We start from the raw sequence: 24580 nt of genomic DNA, 5'->3' as shown, positions 1-24580 counted from the left end.
ATAAGTTTCAGCTTATTATTCCTCCTCCTCTCTCTCTCTCTCTCTTTCTCTCTTCTTAACAATGATCTGTTAACTTGAATGCTGGTATGTCAGAATACTTTTCTTATATTCTTCAGTGACTTTGCACAAAAGCAGTTTCGCCATCAGCGCTAGCTGAGTTATTATTAACTGTTCGGCAGGGAAAAAAATATTTCTTCTCAGATAGAAATTGTCGCTGATGATATAATCTTTCATCATCATCATCATCATCATCGTTTAACGTCCGCTTTCCATGCTAGCATGGGTTGGACGATTTGACTGAGGACTGGTGAAACCGGATGGCAACACCAGGCTCCAGTCTGATTTGGCAGAGTTTCTACAGCTGGATGCCCTTCCTAACGCCAACCACTCAGAGAGTGTAGTGGGTGCTTTTACGTGTCACCCGCACGAAAACGGCCACGCTCGAAATGGTGTCTTTTATGTGCCACCCGCACAAGCCAGTCCAGGGGCACTGGCAACGGCCACGCTCAAAATGGTGCATCTCATGTGCCACCCGCACAAGAACCAGTCCAGGGGCACTGGCAACGATCTTACTTGGCTTGCCGGGTCTTCTCACGCACAGCCCATTTCCAAAGGTCTCGGTCCGTAGTCATCGCCTCGGTGAGGCCCAATGTACGAAGGTCTTGCCTCACCACCTCAGCCCAGGTCTTCCTGGGCCTACCTCTTCCACGGGTTCCCTCAACTGTTAGGGTGTGGCACTTTTTCACGCAGCTATCTTTGTACATATAAATGTAAAACTAAAGTAAAAACATATCCGAATGTCTTTAGAAATTCATTCTCTAGCTGAGTGAATGGAGCACAGAGTTGGTCTACATATTTCCTATGTCTACTTTAACATTATTAACTTTTTCCTAATGTTTTAAGAATTCTCTGCAAAATAAACCAAGGTCAACCTTCGTCTTTCATTCTTTTTAGGCATTAATAAGGTCCTAGTAACATACCGGGGATTGATTCTATAATCTGTGCATTCTCACTCTCAAAGAGCATTTTGTGGTTAGAAATAAGAAAAGGAAATAACACTTGGAAAGTGTGGGCATGACTCAAAAGGTCATAATAACGTCTTTCACAAGACACATCAAAACAGAAACAAAATACAAGGAAAAAGAACGAAGCAAAGAGGTGTGTCTGATAAACTCCCCTCGTTCACCTGCTCCATACTGTATAGCTGGGGTGGGGAAACAACATTTAGTGCGGCGGGCAAAAATTTCGAAAGGAAAAGATCCGCAAGCAGATCACAAGTTCTAACTCTTATATCTGTGTAGATTTTGTATATATCTTGACTAAAGGCGGTGCTCCAGCATGACCACAGTCAAATGACTGAAACAAGTAAAAGAGTAAAGAGTAAAAGAGCATATCTATGTATAATTCAATAAACATTAATAAAGATAAGTTTGACACATTAAATTAACATGTAGCATCTTTAATGTCCAATATTTTTCCTCCCTTTTTTTAAAACAATGTGATTTGGGAGACATTTGTTTTGCTATTATTTCTAGGAAGCTGAATGACCACATAGAGACCATTTCATTTATATTATCCAATCTCTTTATCTTTCTTTTTTTTTTTTTCGTTTAGAAAAAGAAAGATATGATATGAGGGAAATTTGGCTGCTATTTCTTTGAGAACAATCATCTGTCACCTAGAGCTCTCTTTTCTTTAATTCTCTCTCTCTCTCATCTTCTCATCTTTCTCTCTCTTTGCTGTTTTCCTTTCTTTTTTTCATTCTGCCTCTTCCTTCCTCTACCTGTCTCTTTCTTTCTTGTAACTTTCATTTTCAATCAATAACTTTTTAAATAAATATTGTTATTAAAATTATAATTAAAATAAGTTTTTTGGTAAATATCCATCTTGTTTTTCTTATTGTTCATATTTTTCTTGTCTTTTCTCTTCAGGAATTATGATAATATTCCATTAGTGGCCAACAGTAATTTTGTGAGCAGCATCGTGATAATAGCCTCTGTTGTGGTAGAGCAGGTAAGCACATCTACTGTATTCTTGTTTCAGTCATTGGACTACAATCATGCTTGGACACTATTTCAAAGAATCTAGTCAAATAAATTGACCCCAGTACTTATTGGTTTTTTTTCTTTAAGTTTGATCTCTTTTGCTGAACTGCTGTGTTGCTCGGATATAAGCAAACCAACACTGATTACCCTATTTCTGCTGAAATGTACTACTTTCCTTTCAATTCATCATCATCATCATCGTTTAACGTCCGCCCTCCATGCTGGCATGGGTGGGATGGTTTGACAAGAGCCAACCAGGTTGAAGTCTGTGCAAGACTTCTGTAACTGTTTTGGCAGGACTTTTATAGCTGGATGCCCTTCCTAACACCAACCACTTTACAGTGTGGACTGGGTGCTTTTAAGTGATACCTGCACTGACAGGGTCACCAAGTAACCTGCAAGACAAAAAAACAAAAAAACAAAAAGAAAGAAACTTATGAAAAATTTAGTAAAATAACATTATCTTTATTAAAGCTGGTGTTTGGATTGTAAATTCACTTGAGATTTTGATGAAAGGTTTAAATCTAGATTACTCTAACCCTTTTGTTTCCATATTTCTCTCAAAATATGCTGCCTTTGTTTCAATTCATTTGAAAATTTATGAAATATTTATTAGAATAACTTTTTCATTATTAAGTTGGTTTTTGGAACATAAATTGACATGAAATTGTGAAGGAAGTTTTAAATTTAGGTAATTGTAAAGCAGAAAGTTTGCATCATATCATAAAACCAGAGTCAGTCTCAGGTGGGTTAGTACCAAAAGGATTAAGCATAGATGTGTCTATGGAATATTGAACCACTTACTTGCCATTTTGAGTAGGTAAGTTCAGATGATTGTATAATAGAGATCAAAGAGATTGATGATGGTTTGTTTAGTTCAGTGGAGAGATGTGAGAGATGTAGACTACGATGAAGTACTTCAATGAAAAATGGATTTACTAGTTTGAGACCTTTTGATGGAGTGGAGATGGAACAGAAGCGTAACATACACGAATAGAGAAAGTGATATTTGGAAGATGCAATTAAACAATGAACGTGCTAGTTGCCTGGGTTAGTTTGGGGGAAATGTGTTAATTAGTTCAATTAATCAATGAACGTATCTGATGAATGAGCTAACAGTTCCTTGCAATATTGATTTTTTCACTTAGGCACAGGCCAAAGATTCCGGTGGTGGTGGTGGTGGCTGGAGGGATGGTTGATTACATCAGCTCTGGTACTTGATTTTTTTTGTACTTATTTTGCTGATCCCTAAAGAGTGAAATGCATTTTGCTATATTGATAAGGCTTTTGACAGGACTCTCAAAGAACCTCCAATTTTGTAATGTTTCATTTTGAGAAGCTTAGGTATAAACAAGTGGATTATATAATGGATGTAAATTCTCTTGGATAATCATAATTTAATGTCCTTCCATCTGACAGAGTTGGACAATTTAACAGGAATGAATGAGCCAGAGGACTGCGTCAAACCCAAATTTTGCTTTGGCCTGGTCTCTCTGTCTGGATGACCTTCCTAATGCCAATCACTTCACAGAATATCCTGGGTAAATTTTTTGTGGCTTGGCTCTTGTGAGATCAGTTGAGAGCATAGAATATTGAGGGAGGTGGCTTTATACCAGATGTTGAAAGATTAAAGTTCGACTGGAACAGACACCTTGCTGTGAAGTGGATACATGACCACCCCATTTGGGAAAGAGAAAAAGTAACCTGAAAGGAATTTCAGACAAAATGGCTAAATGGATATGCTTTTGAGCAACCAACTCATAGGTCATAGGTTCAAACCTACTGCAAACAGTTTATACCATTGGGTGGAACACTTATTCTACAAAATTCAGTTCATATGGTTGTCAAGTATAGACTCTTGAACTGTCTGGTGAAGTTATATATATTGATGTCCTATCCAGGAGGAGTGTTCTCTCTTATCTACTTATCACTTCATAAAATGGAAGTAATGACTTGGCTTGAGTTCAGTCCCACTGTGTGGTACCTTAGGCAAGTATTTTCTTCTGTAGTCTTGGGCTGATTGGGCTGACCAAAGCATTGTATATGGATTTAGTTGATGGAAATTGAAAGAAGATTGTGTGTGTGTGTGTTTGCTTGTTTGTTTGCTTGTAGCCATGTCTTGAAATCACATGAATGTTGCAAATGAACATCATTGTTGTACAAGTAAGGTCCATTTCCAGTCTCCCATGGAAAAACTTGTTTAGTCATGGGGAAATATTATCTTGCTTGGAAACAGGTGAAGTTTAGTGACAGGAAAGGTACCCAGCTGTAGAAAATCTGCTTCAGCAAATTCCTATGCGAGTATGAAAAAAATGAGCATTACATAATGATGATGAAGATGATAAATATAACTGAAGACTGTAATGACAGGCAAATTACTCTGGAGATACCATCTGCATGGAAAATAATTAGTAAAGTAACTACTAAAACTGTTAACGTGACAAGCGAGCAAATTTTAATTAATCAAGTGTTTACATCGAATTAAAGACTGCATCAATGCTTAAATCCTTTCAAGACATGCAGGGTTGACAACTCCAAATTTCAGCAAATTTGAAAAGGGTTAATTAACCTGAAATCTTAATATTAGGAAAATCTCCAAATTTCAACAAATTTGAAAGGGGTTAATTAAACTTGAAATCTTCGAAATGGAAATAAGCATGTAGTGAGGAAATGGGGGGGAATTAATCATTATCTTCAGCAGACACTGTGATAACTCTTTATATGTTCCAGCCTTATTAGGCTCCAACAGTGAACTGATAGTCTTTCACTACTATATTTGCAATAAAGAATTGCTGTATGTTATGTGTCATGGCACTCCATTGGTTACAACGACGAGGGTTCCAGTTGATCCGATCGACAGAGCAGCCTGCTTGTGAAATTAACATGCAAGTGTACCCTTAATGTAGTTTTTGGGGTGATTTAGCGTGATACAGAGTGTGACAAGGCTGACCCTTTGAAATACAGGTACAAGAGAAACAGGAAGAAAGAGTGAGAGAAAGTTGTGGTAAAAGAGTACATCTGGGTTCGCACCCCACCCCTGCCAGAGCCTTGTGGAGCCTTAGGTGTTTTTGCTCAATAAACACTCAACCATGATCCTACGACTGCAAGTCTGCTGTCTTAACCACTGGGCCATTGCGCCTCCATGATGTTATATGTAGTAATTGCACATAGGAGGCATAGCGACAGACTATCAGAAAGGTACTCTGCCATATATGACCCTTTGTTGTCTTATGCTTCAATTCATCATCATCATCATCATCATCATCACTATCATTTAACATCCACTTTTCTATGCTCACCTGGCTCAGACAGAATTTATTGAGGTAGATTTTCTACAGCTGGATGTTCTTTCTGTCACCAACTCTCACTTGTTTCCAAGCAAGGTCATACCTCCTCATAGCTAGACATGTTTCACATGGAGGACAGGAAATAAACGACACTGCTTGTATGATGATGATGATACTCACAATCATCACATGTGGTCTAGAGTACACACCCACACACACAAGGGACCTCTTTCAGTTTCACCCCTGCCAAATTCGCTCAACTCTTTGGTCAACCTGGGGCTATAAAAGAAGTTTTTTGCCCAAGGTGCCATGCAGTGGGACTGAACCTAAGACCACATGATTGGCAAGCAAGAATCTTAACCACACTGGTACCAAGCTGCATCAGCCTTTGCTTTTCCCTTGGATAACATCATTGGCACAGGGAGGCTGGCATGCATGGGCGACTACTGGTCTTTCATTAACAACCTTGCCCAGACTTCTGCCTCAGCGGGGAACTTTCTAGGTGCAATCCCATGGTCATTCATGACCAAAGACGATCTTTACCAATTACCTTATCCTCATCACTAGTAAAACAATCACCAAATTTTCTTTTTTATGGTTTAGTCTAGAATACAAGTTGGGTGAGTGACAGTGGCCATGATATATACAAGCCCACATCTTTATCTAGGAAACATAACAACAACTTCTGTTCAGCTGCAAAGTTATTTCAATGTACAGAAACACAAGCGTAAACTTCTGAAATAAGCTAAAATTGTTCTTTAATTTTTGTTGTTGTTACTAAACGAAATCATTAATAATATTAGGAGAAATCGTTGGTGTGGATATTATTATTATTATTATCATTATTAATAATGATAATATTACTATTACAACAACTTTAGCAGTACACAGCTCTCATTTGCAGTCTTCTCTACATAGAAATGCTGTTATTATAGTAATTTATTTGATTTTAAGCCACAGAATCAACCCTGTCGCAGAACCATCTATAAATAAATAAATATAAGACTGAAGTAGCATGAAAATGGTTTGGTCTTCTTCAATTCCACATTGCATATATATATATATATATATATATGTGTGTGTGTGTAATCTCTGTTGGATTAATCTTCTTTAAACATTAAACTTCTCTTGCAGCTGATGCCTATTTTTGAAGTATTTCAGGACTGCATAAACCATTTTTGTTGGCTGGGAAATAGATATGGCAGGAAAGAAGACAGATAAGAGTTAGTTGTTTTACATATGTCTGCTCTAATCAAGCAGATCTATATAGGAAATTCTGACTCGGTTTACAAATATATTGAAAAACAGCAGAATCCTCAAACTATTGATGGTCTATGTCAGCTAATAATAATAATAATAAATAGGAAACGGTTGGTGCTGACTCAGCTTTGTGTTTATGAAGTTTGCTTCTTGGTAGACTGCTTTGGGGTTGAGTCTCACTGTGTAGTATCTTCAGTAAATGTCTTCTGTTATAGCCCTGGGCCAACCAAAGTTCTGTGACGGATATGGTGAACAGAGATCGGAATAATCCTGTTACATAGATGTGTGTTTGTGTTTTATGTATGTTGGTCTCTTTTGCTGAGCTGTTAAGTTAGTAGGATGTAAGCAAACCAACACTGGGTGTCAAGCAGTGGAGAAAGAAAATGCAGAAACACACACACACATATGCGTGTATGCACCGAGGGCTTCCACACAGTTTCCAAATTCACCCACAGGTTATTGGATGAAAGGAATATGGCGCTATCTGATTGACAAGAGCTAAAACTGTTGTAGCATTGATAGAAAAGGAAGAAAGTGAGTGAGAGAGAGAGAGAGAGAGAGAGAAGTGGGTGGGGAGGAGTGGGGAGGAACGGTACATTTCTGTAAACTAAAGATTGTTATGTATTGATGAGTTAATCTTTACCCATGAGCCAAATCATCTTTTTTGTGGGGTTTATGCATTTCAGTGAATTTCACAACTACTGCCATTACTATCATCATTACCACCACCATCATCGTTTTAACATCCACTTTTCCATGCTTGCATGGGTTAGACGGAATTTGTTGAGGCAGGTTTTCTACAGACTGATGCCTTTCCTGTTACCAACTCTCACCTATTTCCAAGCAAGGTAATATTTCCCCATCATCAGACATGTTTTTCATGGAAGATTGGAAACAAACACTACCACTTGCATGATGGTGACACATGTAAAGAACCATCACATGATGTCAAGACAGACACACACATGTGCACGCACACACACACATGATGAGATTCTTTCAGTGTCTCTCTACCAAATTCCCTCACAAAGATTTAGTTGGCCCAGGGGCTATAGTAGAAAATAATTATCCATGATGCTGTGCAGTGGGACTGAACCTGAAGCCGCATAGTTGGGAAGCATTCTTTTTAACCACATAACCATACCTCAACATGTGGTAAATTTAACATGATAGCAACTAATGACGGATTCAATTGATCGACATTTGATCTGTGAGTGTTTCTTTCTTATTGTTAAGAATGGTATCTGAATATTTGAGAATAGAAACTGAAGTTGCTATATTAAAGACTGGAAACAGTTTTGTTAATGGAAATTTTGTCTTTACACGTTAAAGAGGTTCTGTGATATAGAATTTCATCTATAAATAAAATTGAATTATTGATATTGGAGAGAAAAAAAGCAAAGAAAATAACTGCATCAATGAGGAAACTGTAATATGGATACAGTGTAAAATACTTCAGCGTTATTCACAGTTATCTGCTATATGGGATCTAGCATGGCAGTGTGGTTAAGAACCTCACTTTGCAACCTTGTGGTTTAGGGTTCAGTCCCACTGTATGACACCTTGACCAAGGGACTTCTACTATAGTCTTGGCTTGACTTATGCTGTGTGAGCAGATTTTGCTGACAGAGAATGTGTGGAAGCACATTATATATATAATAGTAGGGGGGTTACGAAAGGGGTCTCAGGGAGTAGTGTCCCTGCCTTCCTGAGCTAGTTTTCCACCACATTTCTTAAAAATTGTGGTAGAGGCCTTGGTCTTGGGACCACTCATGTCTAGAAACTGAGGCTGGGGGTAAGCAAGGGCATGCTCCCTGTAGAAAATCCAGCTCCAAAAAAGCCTCATGATAGCAAAGGAGAATGGACACCAGTCAGCCAGCCCAAAGGTTGGAGTCGGCTGCACCTGCCTACCATGGTTGCTATGGCACTGAGGTAGATCTGGGCACCCCTGTTAACAGGGGCAAAACTCAGATTTAAAACACTGGCTGCTGATGATGATGATATATTTAAAAAAGGCGTGGTGAAGAGTGACACTTAACCAAAGCTCTGGCTCAGTAGTGGGTTCCATACTTCACTTCGATATACTGTCTAGTACAATCCAGGACACGGATCTTGAGAGAGGCTAATGTGTGGAATACAAATGAAATAATAGAAGCAATAATAATGATTTACAGAAAACAGGTGGAATTTGGAATAGTGAGTTCTGAAGAGGAAAGAGACAAAGTAGATTCTATTGATAAGGAACATTTTTGGTTTTATGTTTTACTTGTTTAGGTCATTAGATTGTGGCCATGCTTGGGCACCATCCTGAAAAATTCTTAATCCAACAAGCTGACTCCAGTACGTTTTTTTCTTCAGCCTGGTGCTTATTCTGCCGAACTGCTATGATTAATTAAAAACGATGTGAATAAATAAGCATTACATTTGACAGAGTTATCTGACTGCTAAAGGGTTAAATATGATAGAAAGACAGAAAAAGGTATCTTGCTGAAGAGGAGACACACGGATACCCCACCAGCTGGGAAAATAAAAGGATTATGGTGAAGATGTGTCAGGGTTTACCCTCAGATCACAGGATAGCATGCTGCTATGCTTCTTTAGAAATATCAGTCAAGGATGATGATAAAGGTGAGAGTAATGATGACAGTGATGGTGATGCTGTGTATGGACATAGAGTTGAGGATGATGATAATGATGATGATGATAGGAAAGCTGTTCACATAGAAGTAACAGTTCTACAGACTGAGGCTACGACTCAGCTGATGCTTATTTCAACTTGCATAGTGTTAATTGGATGAAGACATAACCTAACTTGGATAGGTTTCTCCATTTATTACAGAAATGTTTCTCACTGACTGATTAGGCAAGGCTTAGATTAACGGCAGTAAGCTATATTTCCTCTTTGATAATTTAGTAATTACATTATTAACTTGAGATGGATAAATGGCTAACTCAATCTAGCTAGGATTTGAAGAATGAAGCTGTAGTGTTCAAACTTATCACCATTTATCACTTGCAGCTCTCCTGACACCTGTGCCTGTTCAACTATTCATGTTATTGGGAATATTACAAACGGGGTAATTACATTGATGTGAGAAAATCTTGGTAGCTACAGTTATACATTAGCAGTTATATGGTATACATTAGAGGTGTGGGGGTGGCTGTGGGGTAAGCAGCTAGCTTCCCAATGTCATGGTTTTGGGTTCAGTTCTAGTGCATGGCACCTTTGGCAACAAGTGTCTTCTGCTGTAGTCCTGGTCCAGCCAGATGGAAACTGAAAGAAGCCCATCATATGTGAGTGTGTTTTTCTGTCTTCCTTGCCTTAATATCACGTGATAGTTGTAAGAGCAAGCCACCGTCATGCAAATGGTGTCCTTCGTTGTTAAACATGTCTGGTCAAGGGGGAACGTTACCTAACTGAAAAGAGGTGAGGGTTGGTGACAGGAAGAACACCTGAGCATAGAAAGCCCACCTCAACATATTCTGTCTGACCCATGCAAGCACATGGAAGGAGACATTAAAACAACAACAATGATGATGATGATTATTAGAAAATGCCATTGCTAACATTAACCACTAACTTCTTTATCATTAAATTCTTTCCTTGATTTTTCTCTTTTTTTTCATATTTTTTTTCTCTCTTTTTTTTTCAGATTTGTGATTCATCTGAACCAAATAAAAATGTGATACTATTGTCTTTCCTCAAGCATACCATTTACTTCTTTGAGTGTCTTTATGACCCATATTTTGTGTGGAGGAAGCGGCTTAGAAAGTAAGTTCTTTCTCTCTTTCATGTCTTAAAATGGTTCGTCTTTGGCAGGACTGTGTGCCACTGAAGAATAGTCACAATAGGTTTCATTGTGTCTGGCAATCTGATCTGACTTACTGACAAATTATAATTAGGTTCAATTCACCCATACTGTGATTATGCATGCATGTGTGTGCGTGTTTATGTGTGTGTGTATGTTTGTATACATGTGTGAGTCTGTATACATATATATATATGTTTGTGTGAATGTGTGTGTGTACATGTATATATATATGTGTATGTTTGTATATACACGTGCGTGTGTGTACATGTGTATATATGTGTGTGTGTGTATATGTATATATGCATGTGTGTGTGTCTATATGTATGTGTGTGTATGTATATGTATGTATATAAATGTTTGTATCCTTATTTGTATATATATGTGTGTGTCTATATGTGCATGTGAATGTGCATATTTTTATCCCCTAATCGTAACATCACATGATTGTAATAAATTGATGTCATTCAATTTTCCAATATTCTGTGAAAACATATCTGGCCATGAGGAGATATTACTTTACTTGGAAACAGTGAGGGTTGGCAACAATGAAGGGCATCCAGCCAATAGAAAAATCTACCACAATTTATTCTGTCTAACCCATGCAAGCATGGAAAAGTGAAAGTGAGAACGATTGTGCTGTTGTTAATATGGCTTCAGTGTCTTGCTACCCTCTTTCTGCTCTACACCAGATCTCAATTTATTGTCAGAGAGGCTTTTGTCTTCTTTAAAATATTTTATAATTAGTCACAGGCATGGTCGTGTGGTAAGAAGTTTGCTTCCCGACCACATGGTTCTGGGTTCAGTCCCACTGTGTGACACTTTGGACAAGTGTCTTCTACTATAGCCTCTGGCCAACCAAGGCTTTGTGACTAGATTTGACAGATGGAAACTGAAAGAAGCCTGTTCATCATCATCATCATCATCATCATTGTTTAACGTCTGCTTTCCATGCTGGCATGGGTTGGATGGTTTGACTGGGGACTGGCAAGCCAAGAACCACACCAGGGTATTTTACATTTCAAGCAAAGCTCTTCTTCAGAAACAGGAGACAGAGGAAAGTCTGAGAGGAAAAGAAGATGGAAGAAAAAAAATGGCCTACAATCCACATGTAGTTACTCATACATTGCCTTTGGCGGGAGAGTCCATCATATATATATATATATATATATATATATATATATATATAGCAATAAGAAAATGGAGGGGAATATGTGGTACTCATCAACTTGCAGACACTGTACTATGTCAATTTACCTGTTTATTTTTCAACCAAGAGGACAATAAAAACAATATACAAACACATATGACACACACACACTGTCATATCAGCAATTAAAAATGAAAAATTCAAAGTGGGCTAGATTCACGACCTCTAACTTTCTTGGATTATATATATATATATATATATATATATATATATATATATATACACATACATAGATGGACTCTTCCGTTGACGACATATGAGCGTTTAGTTTTGCCAAATGACCTGCACAAATGATTTGTTTATAGTGATCAAATGTTTGTGCTGTATATTTGTTCACTCCTGACATCATATTGCTGTTACCTGGACAGGTGCAAGGTGTATCATGCCAGGTGTTGAAGTGATCACAGGGCAACATGAGTTGAAGTGTTCTTACTCAAGAACACAACACATCACCCAGCCTAGGAATTGAAATCACAATAGCTAAATTGCCATTGCTTCACCCTAACCACTAGGCAGTGTGCCCTCATACACACACACACACACACACACAAAATCACACATATGTGTGTGTGTGTGTGTGTGTGCTGTTCTCTTGTTATCATGTGATGTAAACAAGCATCAGTCATCAGACAAGTGGTGTTGTTTGTTCTCAGTCTTCTATGAAAAACATGTCTGCCCTTGGGGAAATGTTTCTACGCTTGGAAACAGGTAAGGTTCGGTGACAGGAGGCTTCAACAAATTCTGTCTGATTCATGCAAGCCTGGAAAAGCGAATGAGAAAACGATGATGATGATGATGATGATGACAGCTCTACACGCTATTTATTTAAAGTTGATTTCTCTTCAAGATAGGTACATTGTTAATAAAGAGATATTTATAAACTCAATTATATTTATTGATTCTATTTCCTTTGCAATTTGTATTAGCAAACAATCTCTCTGTCTGTCATGCACACGTATACATGTGCACTCACATACACATATACACACAAATACTTGCATGTATGCATTAATACATACATACGCATACATTTGCGTACATGACAAACTTTTTTATCTATGAAACCCACTCACAAGGCTTTGCTTTGTCCAGAACACAGGTTCTCAAAGTGGTCGCTACTGCCCCCTCCCCCGGCGGGCGTTGAGACGGTCCTGGTGGGCGCTGGTGCCTAAGGGGGAAGTGGGGGTCGGAGTGGTAGAGAAAAAGGAGGCATTGGGAAGAAGGCAGTGGATTGGGGGACGCTATGTATTTATTATAATATTATTATCGTATTGTATACAAATTATATGATGTTATATTAAAAATCAAATGATTCATGGTATATATAAATTAGTAAAATGTAAAATATTTATTTAGACATGAAAATAGGGGTTGGAGGCGCTGTGGGTATTATGTGGTCATAAGGGGAGCAGTGGCTCAAAAAGTTTGAAAACCTCTGGCCTAGAGCTACAGTAGAGAACATTTGCATTTAGTGTCATTTAGTGGAACTGAACCCCAGACCATGTGGTATGGATGTGAACTTCTTAACCATGTAGCCATCTTTTCACCTATAATTCCTAACATATATTATCATCATCATTTTGACGTCCATTTTTCCATGCCTTCATGGATCAGACAGAGCTTATTGAGGCGTATTTTCAGCAGTCAGATGCCCTTCCTGTTGCCAGTCTTTGACCTGTTTCGAAGCAAGGTAATATTTCCTGATGGTCACCTGTTTTCATAGAATATTGGACATGAATGACATTTGTTTACATTGCACAATATCAAGAGAATAACACACGCATACACATGCATGTTTGTATGTGTTTGTGTGTGTGTGTTTGCGTCCAGTGTCAAAAGTACTCGTCATCAAAACCTGCTGAATGTCCAGTCAGCCATGCCAAATCATCAGTGTTCAAACAGCTGTGCCCAGTTGTCTCATGCTGTGATGATGATGATTTTGATTTACATGTCCTTCCTTATTTTAAAGAAATGTGTCTGATTTGGTTTCTCTTTCCAGCAGTTGCTGTGTCTCTGTAGAGACTTCCTCATTGTCTTTATAATATTATTACTCTGATAAGGCGGCGAGCTGGCTGAATCGTTAGCACACAGGGTAAAATGCTTAGCGGTATTTCGACTGCTGTTATGTTCTGAGTTCAAATTCCGCTGAGGTCGACTTTGCCCTTCATCCTTTCGGGGTCGATTAAATAAGTACCAGTTACATACTGGGGTCAATGTAATCGACTTAATCCCTTTGTCTGTCCTTGTTTGTTCCCTCTATGTTTAGCCCCCTGTGGGCAATAATATATATATATATATATATATATATATATATATATATAAGCCAGTTCTATATATCCAGAGTCAGACAAAAAAGAAATATTCCATTATGTTAAAATCTGTTGCCATTATTTCATCAGATTAAGGCAGCATTGGTAGAATTGTTAGTGCATTGGCCAAAATGTTTAGTGGCATTTCTTCTGCTGTGACTTGAAATTCCAGTGAGTTCAACTTTGCCATTCATCCTTTTGTGGCTGATAAAATAAGTACCATTGCCCTTGTCTTTTTCAGTACCTTGTGAGCAATAAAGAAATAATTTTAAGGCGGTGGAAGCTGACAGAAACGTTAGCATGCCGGGCGAAATGCTTAGCAGTATTTCGTCTGCCGTTACATTCTGAGTTCAAATTCCACCGAGGTCGACTTTGCCTTTCATCCTTTCGGGGTCGATTAAACAAGTACCAGTAACGCACTGGGGTCGATGTAATTGACTTAATCCCTTTGTCTCTCCTTGTTTGTCCCCTGTGGGCAATAAAGAAATAACTATTCTTACTCTCTTTTCTTCTTGCTCTCCAGGTGTACAGTTGACAAAAGCCATCTAAATATCCAACCTGCATTGCTCCATGTTGAAGTTATTCCATATTTTCACGGTAAGAAATCTCTCAAAACATACTTTTTCAAAATTTATTTATCTATTTTTACTTCTCTCTTTTTTCTTTGTCTTCTTCCACTTTTATTCTTTCGCACTTATTCAACATGCACACACTCACACATAACCGCACACACATGCTCTCTCTCTCTTTCTCTTCTCATTTTGTTGCTTCTTACTTTTCTGCACGTCTCTCTCTCTCTTTCTCTTCTCATTTTGTTGCTTCTTACTTTTCTGCACGTCTCTCTCTCTCTCCCCTGTATTTCTCTCTCTCTCTCTCTGTCTCTCTCTCTCCTGTATCTCTGTCTCTCTCTCTCTCCTGTATCTCTCTCTCTCTCCTGTATCTCTGTCTCCTGTATCTCTCTCTCCTGTATCTCTCTCTCCTGTATCTCTCTCTCCTGTATCTCTGTCTCTCTCCTGTATCTCTCTCTCCTGTATCTCTCGTTCTCTTCTGTATATCTCTCTCTCTCTCTCTCTCTCCTGTATCTGTGGTCGATGCTTGGCAGTCCAATATAATGTTTGTAGATTGATTCCACCATAGGATGAGACGAGCCTCATTTGAGGTGTTATAAGAAAGAAGGTCAAAGATGGAATTCCATCTTTGAACTTCTTTCCTTTAACGTCTCAAATGTAAGATTTCTTCCCTGAAGACGGAGGCTCGCCTTATCCTATGATGGAATCAATCTACAAACACTATTTTGGACCTGTGAGCCCCCAGAAATAGCTGTTGAATTTGTAACACTTTTCCCCAATCTCTTTAATCCTCTATTTCGTTTATATTCTGTGTAAGTCAATCATTTTTGTATGTAAACATATATACATCTTTTTGTATACATACCTTGTATTTCATGTATCAATATAGTAAAACTTTATATATTGATCTGTCTAACTTGCTCAACCTTACATTTATTTCTATACCTACCCAACTTTAATCTTCTTGAGCACTTTTAAGTGTATTCTATACAGAGGATATCTAATTTTCATCCATGATTTATGTGTGTATGTGTGGAGAGAGAGAGAGAGAGAGAGAGAGAGAGAGAGAAGCAAACTCCTCACCACACAGCCACAGATATTTTTATATTAAACTGGTGTTGAGGACTTAAGAACAATTTCTTGTATTGATTTATGACTGATGGTTTTAATTTAAATATAGAATACTTTAAAACTAATGAGTTTTATATCAGAGAAATGGATTGCAGTCTCAGACAGGACGGTATCATCATCATCATCATTGTTATTTTGATATCCACTTCTTGATGTTTGCATGGGTTGAGTGGAATTTGTTAAGGTGAATCTTTCACGGCCAGAAGCCTTTTGTGTCATCCATCTTCACCTGTTTCCAAGTAAAGTGATATTTCTCCATGGCCAAATGTGTTTCATGGATGAGTGAAAACGAAGGACACCACTTGTGTAATGGTGACACTTACTTACAACTATCATGTGATGTCAAGGCAAGGAGACAGCAACATCCATCCGTCCATCCATCCATCAATCAACAAAAGGAATACAGGTGGAATATTCTTTGTTATATTTAAAGTAATTGAAAGAAACACAGAGCATCTCAGAATAAATACAGTAACGAAAGGGTTAAATCATTAAAAACAGATGAGAAAGAACCTACATACATAAATACATACACACATACATGCAAAATACCTTATTGTTGGATTGAGGTCAGAAATCGGCTCTTTTTCTTTTGGCAAGAAATCTTGAAACAAAGACTTAAATAATGACCTACATGCATGCGTGCTTCCTTCAGTTTTCATCTACCAAATCCAACTGCAAGGCTTCGATTAGCCTGGGGCTATAATAGAAGACTCTTGGGACTGTACTCAAGACCATGTGCTTGGGAAGCAAACTTATTGCTACACCTGCATTTGATTAAAGGAACACAAAAGTAGAAACTGATACAAATAGAACAGAGAAGTGTAATTTTATAGTTTATGAGAAAATGTTAATAGTGTCTTTTTATTACTTTTCTGCTATCTCAAGATTATCTTGTGAAATTTATGGCATCTAATTATAGGGTTGCCTTGTTGAATATTAAAACACCAAATGTTTTTTCGCAATTTGTTCCAAATTAGCATTTCATTTTCTACTAACTCTGCCCCTCCATCCTTACTATTATTTTTTGGTTTCAAATTTTGGCACACAGCCCTGTAATTTCAAGGGACGGGGCAAGTCAATTACATCAGCCCCCAATGCCCAACTGATACCTGTTTTATTGATCCCAAAAGGACCCCAAAAGATAAAGTTGACTTTGACGAAATTTGAACTCAGAACCTAAGAGACAGATGAAATGCTGTTGAGCATTTTGCCCAGCATGCTAACAGTTCTGCTGGTTTGTCACCTTTGGACTGTTGCATATTAGAAACAGCTCTGTTGGAAATCAGATTTATTATTTCCAAAAAACTGATGGCTTGCCCAATGCCATTTAAAATATGAAACAATCCTCATCATTTAATGTTTAATTTTCCATCCTTGCATGGGTCAAACAGAATTTATTAAAGCAAGATTTTTTTTAAGGTTGGGTGCCTTTCCTGTTGCCAACCCTTACCTGTTTCACGGCAAGTTAATATTTCCCCTTGACCAGGTATGTTTTTGCAGAATATTGGAAAGAAATGACACTGCTCACATGATGGCGATTCTCCTTTATGGATATCATACAATATGAAGACAAGGAGACATAAGCACATGCACACACACACAGACAAAATATCAATATCTATCACTCTCGGATTCAATCCGAGGTGAGTTGTCTCATTTTGTCTACGACATTCAGGTGTTCTTTAACCCTTTCATGACCATATTTATTCTGAGATGGTCTGTGTTTCTTTCAATTAATTTTAAATATAACAAAGAATTTAGTAAAATAACTTAGTTACCATTAAGCTAGTGTTAGGGACATAAATTGTGACTAAGGTTTGGGGGAAGATTTTAATTCAGAACTTATGAAAACAAGACATTTGTAGTAGAGAGCCAGAGGTGGTTTCAGCCGGGTTGGTATTGAAAGGGCTAATGCTCAGCTACCCCAGATACACAGCTACCCCACATACTATCCCATAGCAAATTTGGTGTATAAACAAAACAAATTCTGTGTGTATGTGTGTGATCAATAATACAAACATTCATACATACACACTTACATGTATACATACCTGTATTTACAATGGGCTTCTTTCAGTTTCCATCCACCAAATCCATTCACAGGGCTTTGATTGTCTAAAGGTTGTAGCAGAAGACACTTGCTCAAGGTGCCATGGTGAGACTGAACAAGAAACCATATGGTAGAGAAGCAAGCTTTTTAACCACCCTAACTCCTGCATCTACCCATGTTATGTAAATGATGTCATCTGGAGTAGTATTTGATAGAAATGTTTTCCAACCCATCTTCCTGGTTTGTTATGAAACCCAGAAAGTGGCAGCAGTGGCACAACGTTGATTTTACTCTTAAAGCAATATTTACAACAATGTTAACTACTCCTTCAGTTAATACCAAGCTATTATTTGTTGTTTTAATGATAATGCTACAATGAATCCCACTTCTGGGTAATATTGGTCATCGATTATAAGATAAAAGAATATTCTCAATGGAAATCATGCTCTAAGTCTTTAACCATTTCAAGTATGCTCTATTTACTCTGTGTGTGTGTGTGTGAGAGAGAGAAAGATTAAGTGTGTGTGTATGTAATCTTATTCTGTCTTTTATTCACATTGTACCTGGACTTCCCATCTCTTTCTCTCTCTCTCTCTCTCTCGCTTTCCAGGTGGGCAAACCATGTATTTACCTTTTCAGCAAGACACTTGCTCCTTTCTCTCTATCATAACTTATTATCCTTCCATTCTATACCTCACTCAGTTGAGGGGTCTTGTAGGTATTTGGCGACCTCACCGGTGTTGGGGCCACATAAAAAACACCCTGTACATTCTAAGTGGTTAGCATTAGGAAGGGCATCCAGGTGTAGAAAGCATAACAAAGTAGACGTAGGAGCTGACAGCTTTCTGGCTTATCTGTTCTTGTCATACCATCTGACCCATGTCAGCATGGAAAAAGGAGGTTAAATGATGATGATCACACACACACACAGGTGGAAATTGGCAATGCAGGATCTAAGAGCACCCAAAGTCTTGACAGTGACTGGCACAAACTGATACTGGCCGGTCAGGCTCCTATATTTATTTAGTTTTCTCTCCTCTGTGTTTTGGGTGGCTTTACCCAAATTTCAAGACTGTGCAGGGATTTAATTAATCGTTTCTTTTATAATTTGTTCAGGTACAAAACTTTATAGATAGAACATAATTTAGCAGAAAAGTTCATGTAAGAGGGGTTGTTGTAAAGTTCCTGGCTTTGGGTAAAAGAAAATATAGGAGAATCAGTTAATAATTCAATATATCCCCATCTCAGATTCACACACTTATCGCAGCAGTCCTTCAGTTTTCTTAAGCCTTGTAAAAGAAATCGAAACGTTGGGCCTCCAACCAGGCCTTTTGCAATCCCCTTAAAACCAGGAACTTGTCAGCACTCCCTCATATAAACATTATGACTGAAAAGTTCAACCCTTTTGGTACTAACTCCACTGAGACTGCTCCTGTTTCTGATATAAACTTTGTGTGTTCAAGTGTTCTAAATTAAAACCTTCCATCAATATTGTGTGTTAATTTATGTTCCAAACACCATATTAATAATGAAAGACTTATTGTTAGAAATTCTCCATTGTTTTCCAAATTAACTGAAACAAAGGCAGTGTATTTTAGCAGAAATAGTTTAACAAAAGCTTCAATTTAAATATTGAACTCTTTAAAACAATTTGGCTTTGTATTAGAGACCCAGAGGCAGTCTCAAGAGGCTCGATATCAGAATGAGTTAAAATGAATTGTAGAGTTTAGAAGAAACAAATATGATTTAGATTTCGAAATTCCTAAGAGGATTCAATCTAAATCTCATAAGTTTTTGAATTGCTGTTTATATATATGTGGATATATGTGTGCACATGTGCACATCTTTGTATTTGTGTGTGTGTGTGTGTGTGTGTGTGTGTAAGTGCTTGCATAAATTTTATGCATATTGCTTACTTTATAAGTGGCAGGTGTGGGTGTGTAATTCAGAAGTTTTCTTCTCAATCACATGGTTTTTGGTTCAATACCAGTGCAGGGCAGATTGGACAAGTGTATATTACTACAGCCAGGCTGACCTGGCTTACCAAAGCCTTGTGAGTAGGTTTGGTCAACAGAAACTAAAAGATGCCCACTATGTGTGTGCGCGTGTGTGTGTGTGTGTGTGTAACTTTAACTAGTTTCAGCTTGAAAGCTGTGGCACCACCATTATGTTTGTACATATATACAAGCATTTCACACACACACACACACACACACACACATACATGTATGTCTATAGGTGTATGTTTAAGCCTCCTTGTCTTGACTTTATATGAATGTTGTAATTGAATGTCATTCCTTTCCAATTTTCTATGGAAAAAAGGTGACGAGCTGGCAGAGACATTAGCATGCCAGGCGAAATGCTTAGTGGTATTTTGTCTGTCTTTAAGTTCTGAGTTCAAATTCCACCAAGATCAACTTTGCCTTTCATCCTTTTGGAGTCGATAAATTAAGTACCAGTTGAGTACTGGGGTCGATCTAATCGACTGGCACCCTCCCCAAAAATTTTGGGACTTGTTGGTAGAATAGAAAAGAATTATCTAATTCCATTTATGGCGGCGAGCTGGCAGAAACATTAGCACACTGGACGAAATTCTTAGCAGTATTTCATCTGTCTTTACGTTCTGAGTTCAAATTCCACTAAGGTCGACTTTGCCTTTAATCCTTTCGGAGTCAATAAATTAAGTACCAGTTGATCTAATTGACTGCTCCCCGCCCTGCCCCGCCAAAAAAAAAAAAAGAAAAAGAAGCAATTTCGGGCCTTGTGCCTAGAGTAGAAAAGAATATTCTATGAAAAAATGTCTGGCTATGGAGAGATACTGCCTCACTTGGAAACAAGAGAGTGCTGACAACAGGAAGGGCAACTGGCCGTAGAAAATGCATGGAAGAGTGGACGATAAAATGATGATGATGATGATGCGTATGTGTGAGTGCTTGTCTACTTTTGACCCCCAAATTCCATGCAGCTGTTGAAAATCTAATTTATTGTTGACTTAGCATTGTTGCTCTGGAGGCATTATAAGAATTAGATATTGATAGCAATGGTGCACTAAGTGAGATGAGAGAATGAAGTTTTACTTTTCAGTCTGTATTTCACTGTGGACTACAGCATACAATCAATTGACCTGCTCCTGCGCAATAGCTACAACAGCCTCTCAATCACTGATTGCACTGTGTCACTTTTAAGTCTATTGTTCTTGTCAAGAGGAATCAATTATGTACCACATAAGCTATCTCGTATGAACCAACTGGCTCGTTCAATGAATTTCATCATTTTGCTTTTAAGTACACTGCTTCTCTCTCTCTCTCTCTCTCTCTCTCTCTCTCTCTCTCTCTCTCAGTCTGTCTCTCCCCCTCACACACACAAATGCACACGTACATGTAAACACACCTTATATTTATACGTCCATATGTTAATATATATTTGTACACATTCATACTCATTCGAGCGCAGAATCTAGTTTCTGTGTGTGTGTGTGTGTAGGTTCATGGCGTAGTGGTTAGGGTGTTGCACTCATTATCATAAGATTATGGTTTCAATACCTGAACTTGGCAGTGCATTGTGTTCTTGAGCAAAACACTCTGTTTCAATTTGGCCCACTCCACTCAGCTGTAAATGAGTAACCATGCAATGGACTGGCCTTCTGTTCAGGGGGCAATGTTGTGTCTCTGTTACTTATACACTATAGAAACCAGGTTACCAACCTGATGTGTCTTAGGAATCAAGACAGTAAGGCTCTTAGGTTGGTGATAATGACAATAATGATAGTGTGCGTGCATGTGCATGTGTGTGTGTGTGTGTTTATATCTGTTTGTACGTGTGTTTTATATCTGTGTGAAGGCGCATGGCTCAGTTGTTAAAAAAATGAAAGACAAAGTCGACCTTGGCAGGATTTGAACACAGAACGCATTTCGCTCGTTGTGCTAATGATTCTGCCACCTCCTCACTAATATTATTCATATTGTTATCACATCCTGGCACAAAGCCAGCAGGTCCGGCAGAGGGGTAAGCTGGTTACATCAACCCCCAGTGCTCAACTGTTAGTTATTTTATCAACCCCAAAAGGATGAAAAGCAAATTCAACTTAATCAGAATTCGAATACAGAACATAAAGACAATTGGATCTTTTTTAAAACGGGGGCCACATTTTTCATTAATGTTTTACGTAGTATTTTTGGTACCGAAAGACTTTCAAACTTCGTATACTTATCTATTTTGTGTTATAGAACAGAAAAATATTTTTGTATTCGAATTTATTTCATGTAAAAAATTGTCTTATTTCGATAATTTCAACCAATCACTGACGTCCATTCAGCCGATATACATTAAGTGCCGACTACATAAATAAACGATTCTTCGTTTTATTTGCTTTTTTCATTTTAAATTTGCTTTAACCCTAACCCTAACCCTAGGGTTAGGGTTAGGGTTAGAGTTAGGGTTAGGGTTAGGGTTAGGGTTAATTGTTTCAGAATCGTTTGTTTATGTAGTCGGCACTTAATGTATATCGGCTGAATGGACGTCAGTGATTGGTTGAAATTACAGAAATACGACAACTTTAACATGGAATAATTTATGGATTTCTTTTTTTTTTTTAAGAAGACTAAGAGAAAAAGATGTTTTATATGACACATTCTACCAGTGTTCCAAGTTTCAAAGTGTTTCGTTAATGAAAAATGTGGCCCCCGTTTTAAAAAAGATCCAGACAATTGAAATGCTGCCAAGCCTTTTGCCCGGCATGCTTACGATTCTGTCAGCTCACCACGTTTCTATGATTTCAAATTTTTGCACAAGGCCAGCAATTTTGGGGTAGGGGTAAGTTGATTTTATCGCCCCCTCCCCACTCCCAGTGCGCAACTGTTTACTTATTTTATCAACCCTGAAAGGATGAAAGACAAAGCTGACCACAGCCATATTTGAACTCAGAACATAAATACAGACAAAATGCTGCCGAGCATTTTGCGTGGTGTGCAAATGGTTCCGTCAGTTTATCACCTTATTGTAATAATAAATGTAATAAATAACCTCCTAGGGAAATAAAAAAAGTTTCTTCCTATAAAATTCTTGTATAAATTGTAAAACAGGAGAAACCACTTTATGGAGATGATTCTGTTCAGTTACTGTTCTCTCCAAGCAGCAATTTCCATTTAATGGGCCATTGAAGTCCAGCCTCTCATATAAAAGAGGGTGGAGGCTGTTTTATTGCCCAATAAATTACTTATATATATTCAAGAGTTTCATAATATATAGTGTTGGTGCATTTCTCTACATATTCATTTGCCGAGGTCTTTAATATCAAGAGCTTGTGTATGTATGTGTGTGTGTGTGTGTGTGTCTTCATCTTTCACTTGTTCCGGTCATCTGAGTGTGGCCATGCCGGAGCATCACCTTGAAGAGTTTTTTGTCAAACAAATCAACCTCAGTATTTGTTTATCTTTTAAATCTGGCGCTTGTTGTATTGGTCTCTTTTACCAAACTGCTAAGTTATGAGGATGTAAACAAACCAGCACCAGTTGTCAAGTGGAAGTGAGAAACAAGACACAACACAACAACTTTTGCTTATTTCAATCACTAGTGTGTTGTCATGCTGGAGCACTGCTTTCAAGGATTAGTTGACCTCATCAACCCCAGTACTTATTCTATGCTCGTTACTTATCCAGTCGCTTCTTTTTACTGAACAACTAAGTTACAGAGACATAAACAAACCAACAGCTGTTTATTTTCTGATCCAAAAGAAGATAAAACAGCTTAATAAATCCTTATGTTAGAAATGTGTAGAGTCTGATGTATGTTTATTCATATGCTAGGATTATATAATTGGAACTGAAGGTTTCATGCTGTTGATCTTATTAATGATTGAACTCATCAGAGGATCGTTAAGTCAGTGAGGACACAACTGGCCGTAAGATTGATTGTGCACAGTTTTGAGGTTTGGATATGTATAATCCTATTTACTTTAAGACAAATACATACATTTTTAATGAGCATTATTTCAGTTGTATGCATGTACATACATACATATATATATATATATATATATATATATATATATAGGAAAATGAAGAATAATAATAAGGCAGAATGCTAAACTGGAAGCATATTTTAATAAAGATTTCTCTAACCGGCTTTCATTGCGAAGCAAATTTTCAAGAAGAGGGAGAATGAATGTTGAAAAAGAGTTCATAACTCCAACTAAAAACATTTGTCTCCCCTTACACACACTTCCTGTTTTGACACCACACTTCCTGCTTAACACAAACTTTTAATCCTGTTTTTAAACCTAACACAATTCTCAATTCTCATGCATCCTTATTTTTCCAACCATTATATACATGAATTACCATTGAACTTCAAAAGCTCAAAGACAATATAATGTATTGGTACATTTATTTTTTTATATATTATTTTCTTCATTTTGTACTTCTTTGTAAAAAACATTTTCATTCTCCCTCTTCTTGAAAATTTGCTTCGCAATGAAAGCCGGTTAGAGAAATCTTTATTAAAATATGCTTCCAGTTTAGCATTCTGCCTTATTATTATTTTTCATTTTCCTGTTATTTCTCCACGTGCGGTTAACACAACCCCACTATTTACTGACTTATATATATATCTATATATATATATATATATATATATATATATATATATATATATATATATATATAAAATAAATAAATAAATAAATGGAGTTAAACGCAGGTGTTATTCAAATTCTTTTACTTCGAACACATGTTTCGAAGATATCACTGGTATTATTCCAAAGGAATAAAATGGTGTAAAACAATGTAATCTTCTCTTCAGGGAAATGAAGAAATGAAACACACACACACACATACACAATAAATGATCTTGTCTAGGACTATAAAAATCTGCAAGACCTGCTTAAGATTTAAAGGATGATGAGCAAATC

The 24580-nt window shown here is 37.5% G+C and overlaps 1 protein-coding gene across 4 annotated transcripts in view; it reads left to right on the top strand.

The window, feature by feature from the left end:
* The window catches only part of LOC106874635 (neurobeachin-like protein 1), a 228537-nt gene that overhangs the window by 131507 nt on the left and 72450 nt on the right, over positions 1–24580 (top strand). For all 4 annotated transcript variants that reach the window (XM_089356297.1, XM_089356298.1, XM_089356295.1 and 1 more), the window contains exons 4-6: positions 1932–2013; positions 10246–10364; positions 14444–14517. In XM_089356297.1, coding sequence (XP_089212423.1) covers positions 1932–2013; positions 10246–10364; positions 14444–14517 — 275 coding nt within the window. The remainder of the gene's footprint in view (positions 1–1931; positions 2014–10245; positions 10365–14443; positions 14518–24580) is intronic.

This window comes from Octopus bimaculoides, chromosome 8 (assembly GCF_046866305.1).
Source record: "Octopus bimaculoides isolate indiv1 chromosome 8, ASM4686630v1, whole genome shotgun sequence".
In the NCBI taxonomy this organism is placed as follows: domain Eukaryota; kingdom Metazoa; phylum Mollusca; class Cephalopoda; order Octopoda; family Octopodidae; genus Octopus; species Octopus bimaculoides.
Note: the sequence above shows the minus strand (reverse complement) of the source record. Positions and strands in the feature narration are given on the sequence as shown.